At 37.6% G+C, this 12,778-nt stretch overlaps 1 protein-coding gene across 1 annotated transcript; it reads left to right on the top strand.

Moving 5' to 3' along the window:
* Positions 1-1,781: 1,781 nt before the first annotated feature.
* abhd17aa (abhydrolase domain containing 17A, depalmitoylase a) lies at positions 1,782-8,996 on the top strand. The gene is made up of 5 exons (XM_082172825.1): positions 1,782-1,973; positions 3,040-3,472; positions 4,712-4,906; positions 5,020-5,199; positions 7,528-8,996. The coding sequence occupies exons 2-5, from the start codon at positions 3,063-3,065 to the stop codon at positions 7,745-7,747; spliced, it is 1,005 nt and encodes a 334-aa protein (XP_082028951.1). The 5' UTR covers positions 1,782-1,973; positions 3,040-3,062; the 3' UTR covers positions 7,748-8,996.
* The last annotated feature ends 3,782 nt before the right edge of the window (positions 8,997-12,778 follow it).

The following is a 12,778-nucleotide window of genomic DNA, read 5'->3' on the forward strand; positions in this document are numbered from 1 at the left end:
AGGCGACGATTTAAGGATGCAGAGAAAATAAATGGCTTTTATTAGTATAACAAAAAACAAACACGACCCCGTAAGGGAAAAACAGCAGGGCAAAACAGGCCTACAGGATCGCATCCACAACGAACTGACACAAGACAGAGAACAAAGGGAGAATAAATAGGGAAGGAAATCAGGATGGTAATAAGGGAGAGCAGGTTGGGCAAATAAACCAATAATCATGTAGAGGGTGGGGCCAAAACTAGAGATGCCAGAAGAGCACATATCAGACAAACCCCCTCATCTGCTCCATGGACAAACAGAAAACAAGATCATACAGAAGTGCATGAAGCACGGGTGTCAGGAACCCCACACCGAAACTTTCAGGATCTAGACACCATGCCCCAAACACTGAAAACACAGACACACAGTAGGAGTGCACGGCCCAGAGAACAACCCCAAAGCTGTGCACGCTCACACAAGGACAAGACAAAACATATGAGTGTTAGGATCCTGTCACCCAAACTAAAACTAAAACCAATCAAGATGACAAGACCCTGACACAATGTTACTTTTCTTTTACTTGTTGCTGCAATGTTTTATTCAAGGGCACAATGCTGATAGAATAATGTCAAGGACTCTGCGGGTTCTGAATCTCGACCAACAACAACTTTTGTGGCAAATGTAGTTAAAAGCACAATAGACCACTCATTACAGAAATGCATCTTTGCAATTTGCAAAATGCAATTATTATTTAAATTTTATTTTTCACATCTGATGTTGCATTGAATTTTATAGGTCCTATTAAACTTTAAGTATAATTTTATTTTAGACAGGAATTATTTAATCCCACATTCATAAAGATGTGTTGTGGTTAAAAAAAAAAAAAAAATGTTGTGCTTGAGAAACAAACAGTTCTAACTTGGAAATACAAATTAGGGAACTTTCTGTAAGTGAGTAAAGCCACTGTGATTTTCTATATCATATCTGGTCATGAAGTTATGTTTGATGCAGTATCTACTAGATTAAGAGAGTAATATGAGATAAGAACGGCCTATAACAGAGGTCCATCTTAACTTTCTTTGTTTGTTTTAGTTTTAGTCATAAAAATATAAAACTTTAGTGAATAAGGCAATGGTTGTTTCGTTTTCTTCTCGCACATCATAAAATAATAATGAATATAATTTGTATTCTACTTTGGGGAGTTTCTGCACTGTGAAAAAAAAGTTGCTGTCTTAAATTTTTATGTACAATCAATTTGGATGTTTAAGTCATTTCAACTTAAATGACATTAAACTGACTTAAAAAATGAGCTGAATCGTGTATAAACATAAAAAAGAGTTGAAAATTGCTTAACTAAGTTTGATGAGTTAAAGCAATGTAAAAACATATTTTGTCATAACTTATTTATCATATAATTTGTATATGATCATAATGGGAGATTACTCTGGAGAAAAAAGGCTCCTCCACTTCCAAATATTGTCCATTAGCATTGAACGAGACCAAAATCTAATACAAATTTTGAATAAACAAGTTTATTTGTGATCAAAAGATCACATTTATATTAATATTAATATTGGGCAATATTACCTTTTTTTTTTTTTTTTTTTTTACCAGTACAGTAAATGTTTTTAAAATAAATATTTAATAATTAAGTAATTAATTGTATTATTTGTATTTATAATTATTAGGAGTTGAATTATTCTCATAATTGTAATATTTTTTATGGGTTTGTCTTGGAAGTAAACTATTTTACATAGTAAACTTTTCCGGTTAAAGGGCTTTTATTATGAAATGCGGCATATCCGGCGCTGCCTTCGTTTTTTGCCCGACAGATGACAACACCAGTGTTAGAGCTAATGCCGGGCTGATTCCTGCCATAATCAGCAAGATGTTTGTCATCCTACTGCCTATTTCCAATCAATACGGATCAAACTGTTAGCGTTTACTGTATCTCTAGGTAGCCAAAGCCCATTTTGTATTACAATACCTTTTTGGTAAGTGATGTCTTTGATTTATTTGGCCAGAATTCCAGCTAGTGCTAATTGCCTAGATAACAATTCACATTGGCTGGATCATTTTTTTTAAAGTGGATTATTTATGGTCATATCAAGAGTAAAGTAATGCACATTTCTAAATAATTTAGATACATGTGGTGTGCAGTTTGAAAATGCATTTGTGCAATGGATACCTTTTGTGTATTGTGCATATGGTGTGTTGTGTATATTTTGTATCTTATCATATTTTATATTTATTGTATTTTATATTGTACAGTGTACAATTATATTGTATCATACAGTGCTGCTAATGCAATACAATTTTCCCATGGGATCTATCTATCTATCTATCTATCTATCTATCTATCTATCTATCTATCTATCTATCTATATTATATTTTCATTTTAATGTACATAATTTTTGCTTGTATATAGTGATAACCAGTCGATTATTTTTTTGCGTACCATTTAAATCTAATGTTTTTTTCATTAAAAATTATATTTTAATATTATTTCATTAATATTATATTAATATTAAGTGGAAAGTCAAAGAAATACACACATTTCACAATTTCTTAGTAGTTGATATATTATAACTTTAAAATTAATGGATGTGTGTGTGTGTGTGTGTATGTATGTATGTATGTATATATATAAATACACACACACACACACACAAGACTTTAGTTATTTGACTTAGCTTTCAGTAAGCTTTTACATAAAAATCACTTTCCCCTTTTTAATATTCATTCAGCCACTGCACGCATAGATTGTTTTTCTGAATTAAGATGGTGAGCTCTGATCTGTGATTTAGTTTTGTGATAATATGGGCTCTCCTGACATCAGCCTTGCTGATGATCCCGAATACAGCTTTAATTTTGGTGTCCCATTAAAATTTCTCTAAAGGTTAATCACATAATGACCAAATCTACATTTCTCTTTAATCCAAATGTCAACCCTCCTTAACATTAAATGACATTCTCACTTGGCTGGAATTCTTTGTTGGCATTGGCTTATATGAATGATATTTTGAAATATGATAATTAAACCGTGCAATCTTTCACAGGTCTCTAATTTGAGCAGAAGAAAATGAACGGGTTATCCATCAGCGAGTTGTGCGGACTCTTCTGTTGTCCGCCCTGTCCCAGCCGGATTGCAGCGAAGCTGGCCTTCCTGCCCCCGGAGCCCACATACACTCTTGTGCCAGACCTGGAGTCCACCTCACCTGTGACCTCTAACCTTGGAGCCTCAGGTTTGCGCTCTCGTGTGGGCGGAGGTGCCGGAGGAGCAGGAGGAGGAGGAGCAGCAGTGGCAGGAGCAGTAGCAGGAGGAGGTTCTGGTGAAAGGAGTGGTGAAGGCCGATGGAAGCTGCACCTCTCTGAGCGAGCAGAGTTCCAGTATTCCCAGAGGGAGTTGGACGGAACCGAGGTCTTCCTTACACACTCCAGCCGTGGGAACAGAGTGGGATGTATGTACATCCGCTGTGCCCCATCCGCAAGGTGAGGAAGGAGCAGCTTAAAGTCGCCATGAAACGGAGTTTGCAATAGTGTTTTCTTCGCAATTGCGACGTATATCTGAGTGAAACGGCTTGATTTTTTCCATGCAGAAATTGATTGGATGGGTGTGGTTTGCTATTGCTGTGATCTCATGTGAGTGACAGGTTGTTCCGCCCTCGCGCCAGTAAACATGTCAGAAAAGAGAAGAGATGTCACTGCAAGAGGGAGGGGGAAGTTATTTCGATTAAAGATTGAGGACATATGAATTTGAAGAAAAAAAACAAAACGATGATGTGCATAGATAAATAATTATAAAAAAAAATAGTATTTTCTATTTGATTTCATGGGATTTTTATTTATTTATTATTATTATTTTTATTTTAATGTAGAAAGCATTCTTTAGTTGCTGTCTTGGCAGTCCTCTTGTATATCCAGACTGTATGAACAAAAACTGGTTTTCTATGCATTGGTTGTTGAGTGTATTGAGTTGAGTTAATACATACTGTTTAAACATGACGAGGTCATTAAAACAATGAAACATGCACGGACTAATTATTATATTATAGATATAGAAAAATGAGAAAAAATGTATAGACCACTGCAAAATTTTTAGTTTCTCTGGATTTACTATTTAAATGGATGTGTTTGAGTAAAATGAACATTTTTGTTTTATTATATAAACTAATGACAACATTTCTTCCAGATTTTAAATAGAAATATTGTCTTTTAGAGCATTTATTTGTAGACAATTAAAATTGGTAAAAAAAATGCCATGTTTTCAGACCTCGAGTGATGCAAATAAAACGCGTTTATATACATTTTTAAACAACACGGTTCTAATGTTTTAACTTAGGAAGACTTTGGTGGAATAACCCTGATTTTCAAATCACAGCTGTCATGTGTATCGGCATGTTCTCTACCAGTCTTTCGCATTGCTGTTGGGTGACTTTATGCCACTGCTGGCGCAAAAATTCAAGGCGCTTGGCTTTGTTTGATGGCTTGCGACCTCGTGTCCATTCTCTTGATCACATTCCAGAGTTTTTCAGTGGGGTTCAGGGCTGGAGCTTGGGCTGGCCATGAAGAGGGATCTGGTGGTCCTCCATCCACACCTTGGTTGGCCTGGCTGTGTGGCATGGAGCATTGTCCTGTGGGAAAAACCAATCCTTTGAGGAGAACAGAGCAGAAGGAAGCAAGTTTTCTTACAGGATAATCACGCCAATCCCTCTGTTTTGTGCACTATAGGTACACTGTGCTCTTTTCTCATGGTAACGCTGTGGATCTGGGTCAGATGAGCAGCTTCTACATCGGTCTGGGCACTCGTATAAACTGCAACATCTTCTCTTATGACTACTCTGGTTATGGCGTCAGCACAGGGAAACCCTCTGAGAAGAATCTGTATGCAGACATAGACGCTGCGTGGCATGCTTTGCGCTCAAGGTATGTCAGAATCCTGAGACTAGAAAGCATGCTACTGTACTGGTACAATATGGAAATTCAGGTCTGTTTTAATTGCATTTTGTGTTTGTGAAATCTCTTCTGTGCTGTCTCAGGTATGGCATCAGCCCTGAGAATATAATCCTTTACGGGCAGAGCATTGGCACCGTGCCCACCGTGGACCTGGCGTCCCGTTATGAGTGTGCTGCCGTGGTTCTTCACTCACCCCTCACCTCAGGGATGAGGGTGGCCTTCCCTGACACCAAGAAGACGTACTGCTTTGATGCCTTCCCAAAGTCAGTGAACACTGAAAACCTTTTTCTAAGCATGGCAAAGATGTGCTTAACTCTGTCGTTCACAATATTTTTAAAGGGTTCCTAATTATGGCTTTTTACATTTAAGTTTCATTAGTGTGTACATGGCCGTAGCCAGCTATGAGGTCATCGAGGTCCTGACCTTGGTAAAAAAATTTAATATTCAAAAATAAAATTACGTTTTTGACCCCAAAAACAAAATCAAGACTTTGCAAAAGCACATAATAGGTCCCCTTTAAAGCAATAGGCCCTCAAGGTTATGCATTTATACAGAACTTAATTGATGTGCAGGTGTGATCCATTGATGTTATATGAGTGGTCTATATAATTTATTTATTCAAAAAGAAGTCTTCAAACATGTCTCATGACCCAATATGATATAATAACTGTAAGTCTCCATTTATGCAAGGAATGTACCTGTGATTAGCCTGGTTAAAACCAGACCATTCTCAGTAGTAACTGAGTTATGGTGTGGCAAAGCTTCATTAATAACTAATTTCCAAAGGGGCGTCACCAACGGACGTCGCTCAAATGCCTCTGGGATAGACCTAAAACCAATCAGAGCGATTGTCATCGTGTAAAGCCATATGCTGCGTCCCAATTCGCCTAAGTTACACTACGCCATAAAAGTATGTACTCTTTTTGTGAAGAAAAGGTATTTACTTTTGAATGTGTAGCAAAAAAGTAGGCAAGCTTTGGGACATACTACTTCCCCATCTTTATCGGACGGATCTGTCGCGTGCATCCTGTCACGTAAACTGCCCTGTCAATCATCTTGTCACAGTTAAAATCCTCTATTAAATCTAATTTAATTTCCTCCCGTTTCGGAGAGAAGTGTAGAAGCACGTTCATCTGCCAGTGGGTCTTTCGTGGAGACTGTCCTCATGTGTTTGCAATTTGAATATAATAATGCATTTAAAAGTTGTTGCGCTTCACCAACGGACGTCGCTCAAATGCCTCTGGGCGCAATTGGATAGACCTAAAACCAATCAGAGCGATCGTCATTGTGTAAAACCCGCCCCAACGTTTCTGATTGGTGCCGTGATTTCGCCGGATTAGAAATGGGCTTGAATGAGCTCTTTGCCAGACTACTTGCAGAGCAAATCTAAATTTGCCTGAAGTTGTCTGGATTTTCCCAGGCTAACCTGTGATTGTCCTGCTGCTAGAATGAACGGTGCACTTTGACGTCACAGCTTATAGAGAGGGAAAAATCGCTGTCCCTTTCCCTTTTAAATTTAGCAGTGGTAAAACACCACTATAATATGAAAAAAACACATTTAGTCAAAATTTTCAAAGACCATCAATGAAGAAATGAGCTTTTTGACTGCAAAATAGTGCAGTCATGGCATATACTAGCTTTTTTATTCTGGTCTGATAAATAACAACATTATATAACCTCTTTACTACTTTTCTAAAGGGATAGTTCAACCAAAGATGATGGTTCTGTCATAATTTATTCACGCCCATTTCGTTCTATAATTCTGACTTCTATTCTGAGGAATACATTACCGTTCAGAAGTTTGGGGCCAGTAAGACTTTTAGAAATGGATACTTTTATTCTGAAAGGATGCATAGATCAAAAGTGACAGTAAAGACATTTATAAAGTTACAATAGATTTCTGTTTCAAATAAATGATGTTCTTTTGAACATTCTATTCATCAAAGAATCCTGAAAAAAAAAAAAAAAACATATATATATATATATATATATATATGAAGCAGCACAACTGTTTTTAACATTGATAATAATGAGAAATGTTTCTTGAGCAGCGAATCAGCATATTTGAATGATTTCTGAAGGATCATGTGATTCTAAAGACTGGAGTAATGATGCTGAAAATTCAGCTTTGCATCACAGGAATAAATTACATTTTAATATATTTTAAAATACAAAACAGTTATTTTAAATTGTAATAATATTTCACAATATTAGTGATTTTTCTGTATTTTTTGATGAAATGAATGCAGCCAAATAATAATAATAATAATAATCTTACAGACCCCAAACTTTTTAACGGTAGAGTACAAAAGATCAAATTCGGACAAATCTGGTCTGTTCCTAACACAAAGCTGTCCTAAGATTTCAGAATATTGTGTCCTTGAAGGATGAAAGCTCCAATCCCTTTAAAGTATAATTGCATTGTAAAAAAGACCAGTATGTTCTTCCAAATGTCCTTTTAAGTTCCACAGGAAATATAAGTCATACTGATTTGGAACATCATTAGGGAGAGTAAATGGTGGCAGAATTTTCATCTCTGGGTGGACAGTTCATTTAATGGCTCTTTGTTGTGTCTGATTCTGCTCTCTCAGCATCGAGAAGGTGTCTAAAATCACATCTCCAGTGCTGATCATCCATGGGACGGAGGATGAAGTGATTGATTTCTCTCATGGTCTGGCCCTGTTTGAGCGCTGCCCGAAGGCCGTGGAGCCGCTGTGGGTGGAAGGAGCCGGTCACAACGACATCGAGCTCTACAGCCAGTACCTGGAACGCCTGCGCCGGTTCATCAGCCAGGAAGTGGCTGCGCAGTAAACGCACCCTTCAAAACATGCAGATCTTTCAGGCCTGGACACTTAATCGTGCTCACATCCATAAATGGTCGACATATGTGGAAAGCAAACAGACAGAATTCAGTTCTGGAGGGTTTGTTTTTCTATAAACTGCAGTCTCTTTTGTTCCATCAGCCTGGAGCTGAGTTTTCTACTGAGAAGACATCTCGACTTCACACTGAAAAGATCAGAATGTGTGAGCGTCGGTCTCAGGAAGGACCTCAGGACATCTGAGGCACTCGCTCACAGTTGATTTGGCTTGTGAATTGTTTTTTTATTTTTATTTTGTGACCATGACAAATTATATGTCATTTGAACAGAGCTAATATCTAATATCTCTTTATGAAGCTCTTATCTTGTGGGTGTTTATGTACTTTCCCTTTTATTAGGTCTCATGGGTAAGCAGATGACCAGTCTGTTTTAAAATACAGCATTACCACCTTTTCAGACAAGAACTCTCTGCTGGACAGATTGTGTGTGTGTGTGTGTGTGTACTTGTAAAACTATCTTGGTGAGGACTGATTTGAGATTTTAGACCATCAGAGTGAGGACAAAGAGAGTAAAGTGAGAACATTTGGGCCGGTCCTCTCTTTCTGAGACTCCTTTAAAGGCCTGTTTTAGGGTCAAGACTTTGTTTTAGGGATAAGGATATAATTAGGTTAAGGGTTCGGGTTAGGTACTTGTGATGTTGTGATGGGAAGGGTAAGGAGCTAGAGAGTGCATTGTGTCAATGAATGACCTCACAAAGATAGATGTACAAGAATATGCGTGTGTTCTTTGTTCAACCTTTTGAAGACCATCTGCTGTGTGTGTGAATGTGTTTTTATTGAATCCTCGGGCCATTAAGATTAATATTGGTCGATCGGATCACAAAGTGGATGATGTTAAATACAGGTGTAAACGGGGACTAAAACGTTTTCAGCTTGTCCATTTTCGACAACTTCCGGAGGTAGTCGAAAACACATTTGACCGGATTGCTCTTAGTGCAGACGCCCATGTGATCGAACAGCCACAAAAGACCGCCTTCTCTCAGCTTATTGACTTGATGCGTCAGTTTTGTTTGAAGACGAAAAACATACCAAGCTCAATGTTCTCTCACCATTCCTGATTGATAACACACACTCGTGATCTCGTGGCTGTCAGAGATCTTAAAAAAAACATACATAGACCCTCCCCTCGAAGAAATCAGGACAGAAGTGGTTGAAAGTGGACAAAAGATACGGATTAAAACACCAGGGGCCTGTACCATGAAGCCGGTTTAGGTGGCTAGCCAGCTATGTTTCAGTTTAGTTTCCGCCAACCCTGGGTTTTAGCTACTATGAAAGTAGCTTGGCTTGAATCGGTGTTCGTTGCCATGGTATCTTACGCTGCACGGCTAACCTGCTCCGGGGCAGGTTATGTTCTGGACTCAAGATCTCAGACTGAAGTTTGACCAATCAGCTGAGAGCAAAGAAACATATAGGTGACGTAACTTATTCCCAGTGTCTGTTACAATGACTTCACCTTTTCTTCCAAATCCTGTGGACATCTCAGCGCAAATTGTTTGACGAGCACTTCGTAGAGAGAGTTTTTAGCCAGACAAAATCCCCTTGCCTTTCCTGATAGTTACTTGTATGAAAGATACAGATTTTCCGCGGAAGGAATGTCTTATCTTTGCGAACTTCTTGAGCCGCACATAAAGAATTTAACATGTCAAATTCATGCACTTACTGTACCGCAAATGGTATTGCATTGCGTGTTTTTTTTTTTTTTTGCAAGTGGTACATTCTTGTACGGTGGGTTACGCACAGAAGCTAGGGGAAAACACGGTTTGTCGAACCATTCGTAAGGTGGTCCTCGCTCTGCAGGAGTACATGAATAGTTTCATTAATAGTGCTCCCCGGACATTTATCGGCCATGTCCATAAAAGAGGGCTTTTATAAAATTGCCGGTAAGATACATTGATAGGGTGACATCACATGAACACCGTTTTTTTTTTTAAAGCAAATTGCACAAATGTACTATGCAATATAGCCTAATACATGTTAAGAATTATTTTTTATCTTTATTATTATTATGTTAATCTTATGATAGGATTCCCTAGCTTTCTTAGTAGTACAAATACGTTCTATATTTATGTAAAATTATGTATATATGTATGTGTAGCCTATATGTGTAATATAGCCTATAGCCTATTTTTATAATATATAAAAAATGTGCATGTATCATTTTTTATATATTATAAAAATAGGCTATAGGCTATATTACACATATAGGCTACACATAGCCTACATACATAATTTTACATAAATATAGAACGTATTTGTTTAACTTACACATTAACAATCAGCAATCTTTCTCCAACAGTCTTCTCTTGCTTTGGCAGGGCTCTCGCTCTCGCTCTACCCGCGATTGGTTGTTCAGTGTCGACGTCACTCTTTTATGTGCACGCGCGCGTGGAGTAATCATAGCTTGAGGATCAAAGCCTGAGTTGACAGAGAAAGTTGATGAGCTGCATCATGGTACCAATAAAGCCTGATTGCATCGGTTTGGTTTTGTCAACTCAAAACTAATCCTGTAACCTCGAGTTTGTTCAGCTACCTTCATGGTACAGGCCCCAGGTGTAAACAGGAATGCGTCTCCCTCGTCTGATCCGATCGTCCAAAACTCTTCTTAATACCAGGTGTAAACAGGGTGTACTCATCTTCATTAGGCATCTAGAGATACACTACCAGTCAAAAGTTTGGACACACTGAGTTTGTTTCTCATGATTCTCTAAAGGCTCCTGCTTCAATGCTTAAAATTAGTTTTGTTGACAAAATATAAACTGTGCCTACAGTGCATATGAATTTCTTTACAAAACTAAAATCTTACTTAATGGTCTTTTTTTTAATGCATGTGACCAGATCTGTCCAGCATACACGTGGACTCCTTCAATACTGTTTACAAAACCGTCCCAGGATGCTCCTCGTGAAGATGGTTAATGAATGTCCAGAGTCCACAGCTGGAATCTAGACAAAGAAGCATAGTTCATAGTTACATAGTTTCGATGACTTTACTATTATTCTAAAATGCAAAATAGTCATAATAAAAATAAGTGGATCTGTCCAGTCCTTTAACTAGTAGTGTAGGTCTCTACAGGTTTTATTTTCTCCAATTCTTTTTTGTTTCTTTTGACATCTGTCCACTTTGATTCCCTATCATTATAAAAAGGAGTACCAACACTGTTTTTAAGGTGCTGCTTCTATCAGACAAAAGTAAAGTGAACATGTCGAGGAAGATTGAAACTATCCTGCTCCAAATGGTATGATTTTGTGATGCATCGCGATGTATTGAATCACGGCATAACTATCGCAGTTGGCTTTTCCAGCCCCAAAAATAGGGACTGAATTTGTAAATATTTCAGTTTGTGATCCTTTTTTTCCACTTTGTCCCCACACACTAAATTGTGGAAGGTCAATAGATGTAATGAGCACCTGAGAACGACAGGAAACCTCACTCTATCCCCAAAAGATCACGCTACACCTGTCCTCACGTTGATTTCTCCTCTTAGCTTGTGCACGTTGATGTAATGGTGCATAAATGAACTCTGACTTAAACGCCCAAGTCAACCCCAGTCTGATGTGTGACTGACAGTTTTCTGAGCCGTTTCAGAATGGGGTCGTGACCTCCATCCACCGCTGACCTCTTGTCTATGTTTGTCTGCGAGAGGAAGAACTGTGACAGGTTTTTTTAATATTACCGCATGCTAGGTCATTGAATCACGTTTTTTGCTATTTCTTATCGCATAATGGTTTGTATATTGAGCTATTTAAGCGTTCACTTCTCGTAAAACAGCCTCGCTGTTATAGACATGCTCTTATGTGTTCAGTGGATATTTAACATGAACTTCCAGATCTATTTTTATAAGGTTGATATGTCTTTGCTATAATATAAACAAACCTTTCACTGTTTAAGAGACGTTTTTAAAAGGGATAGGTGTGTCTTTTTAGCCTGGACATGTAGTTTTTTCACTTAAAGGGATTGTTCACTCAAATGAAAATCTGTATGGCATCATTTTTTTTGTGTACCATGAAAGGATAATTTGTTAATATTAGAAGCCCCATACAATGAAGCATATATTGACCAAGGGCTGTCAAGCTCAGAAAAGATGATGAATTAGTGAATTAACATTTAAAGGTATAGCCACCAAAAATGAAAGTGCTATCATCATTTACTCATTCTCTTTTCGTTCCAAACCTGTACTACTTTCTGCAGAACGCAAAAGAAGATACTTTTAAGAAAGTTGGTAACCAATCAGTTTTGGTTCCCATTAGCGTCCATTGTATTTCTTGTCCAAACAATGGAAGTCAATGGAAAAAGGAACCTGTTTGGTTTCCAACATTCTTCAAAATATCTTTTTGTGTTCCACAGAAGAAAGTCATACAAGTGTGGAATGACATGAGGGTGAGTAAATAATGACACAATTTTCATGTTTAAGTGGACTATTCCTTAAAAATGTTTGTTTCTCATACAAAGCAAATGTACAGCTTATGTTTATAATACTTTAATAGTGTTTTTTTTGTCCTTTTAGGGTCTTGAAAGCATCTGGTTGCTATATGATTTCACTTTTTCAAAAAACAGCTCAGAAATTCTTCAACGTTAGAAGTCGGACGGGTTTTGAACACTATGAGGGAGAGTAAATGATGAGCTTTCATTTTTCTTGAGTGAACTATTCCTTTAAAGGGGCATTGCGTGCTCTTTAACATCTTGTTTGCTATGCATCACCTAAGGGCAGTGCTTATTTTTTAACCTGATGTCTGTATCTCATATTTGTCACCAAGATGCTGCCAGTAAAACAAAATCAGATTTATATTGGTCTTAAAAACCACAGACTGCAGGAAAAATATTTTTGCTTGTTGACATCTGTCATGATGAGCATAGCAAACTTTGTTTTAAAGCAGGTGGTGTGCCACTTTCAGTATGCATGTAATAGATAAGATATAAATCGAAATGAAAATGGACTAATTATAGTGTGCAAATTTCAGTGTATATT

The sequence above is a fragment of the Leuciscus leuciscus genome (assembly GCF_965113295.1).
Source record: "Leuciscus leuciscus genome assembly, chromosome: 6".
Taxonomy (NCBI): Eukaryota; Metazoa; Chordata; class Actinopteri; order Cypriniformes; family Leuciscidae; genus Leuciscus; species Leuciscus leuciscus.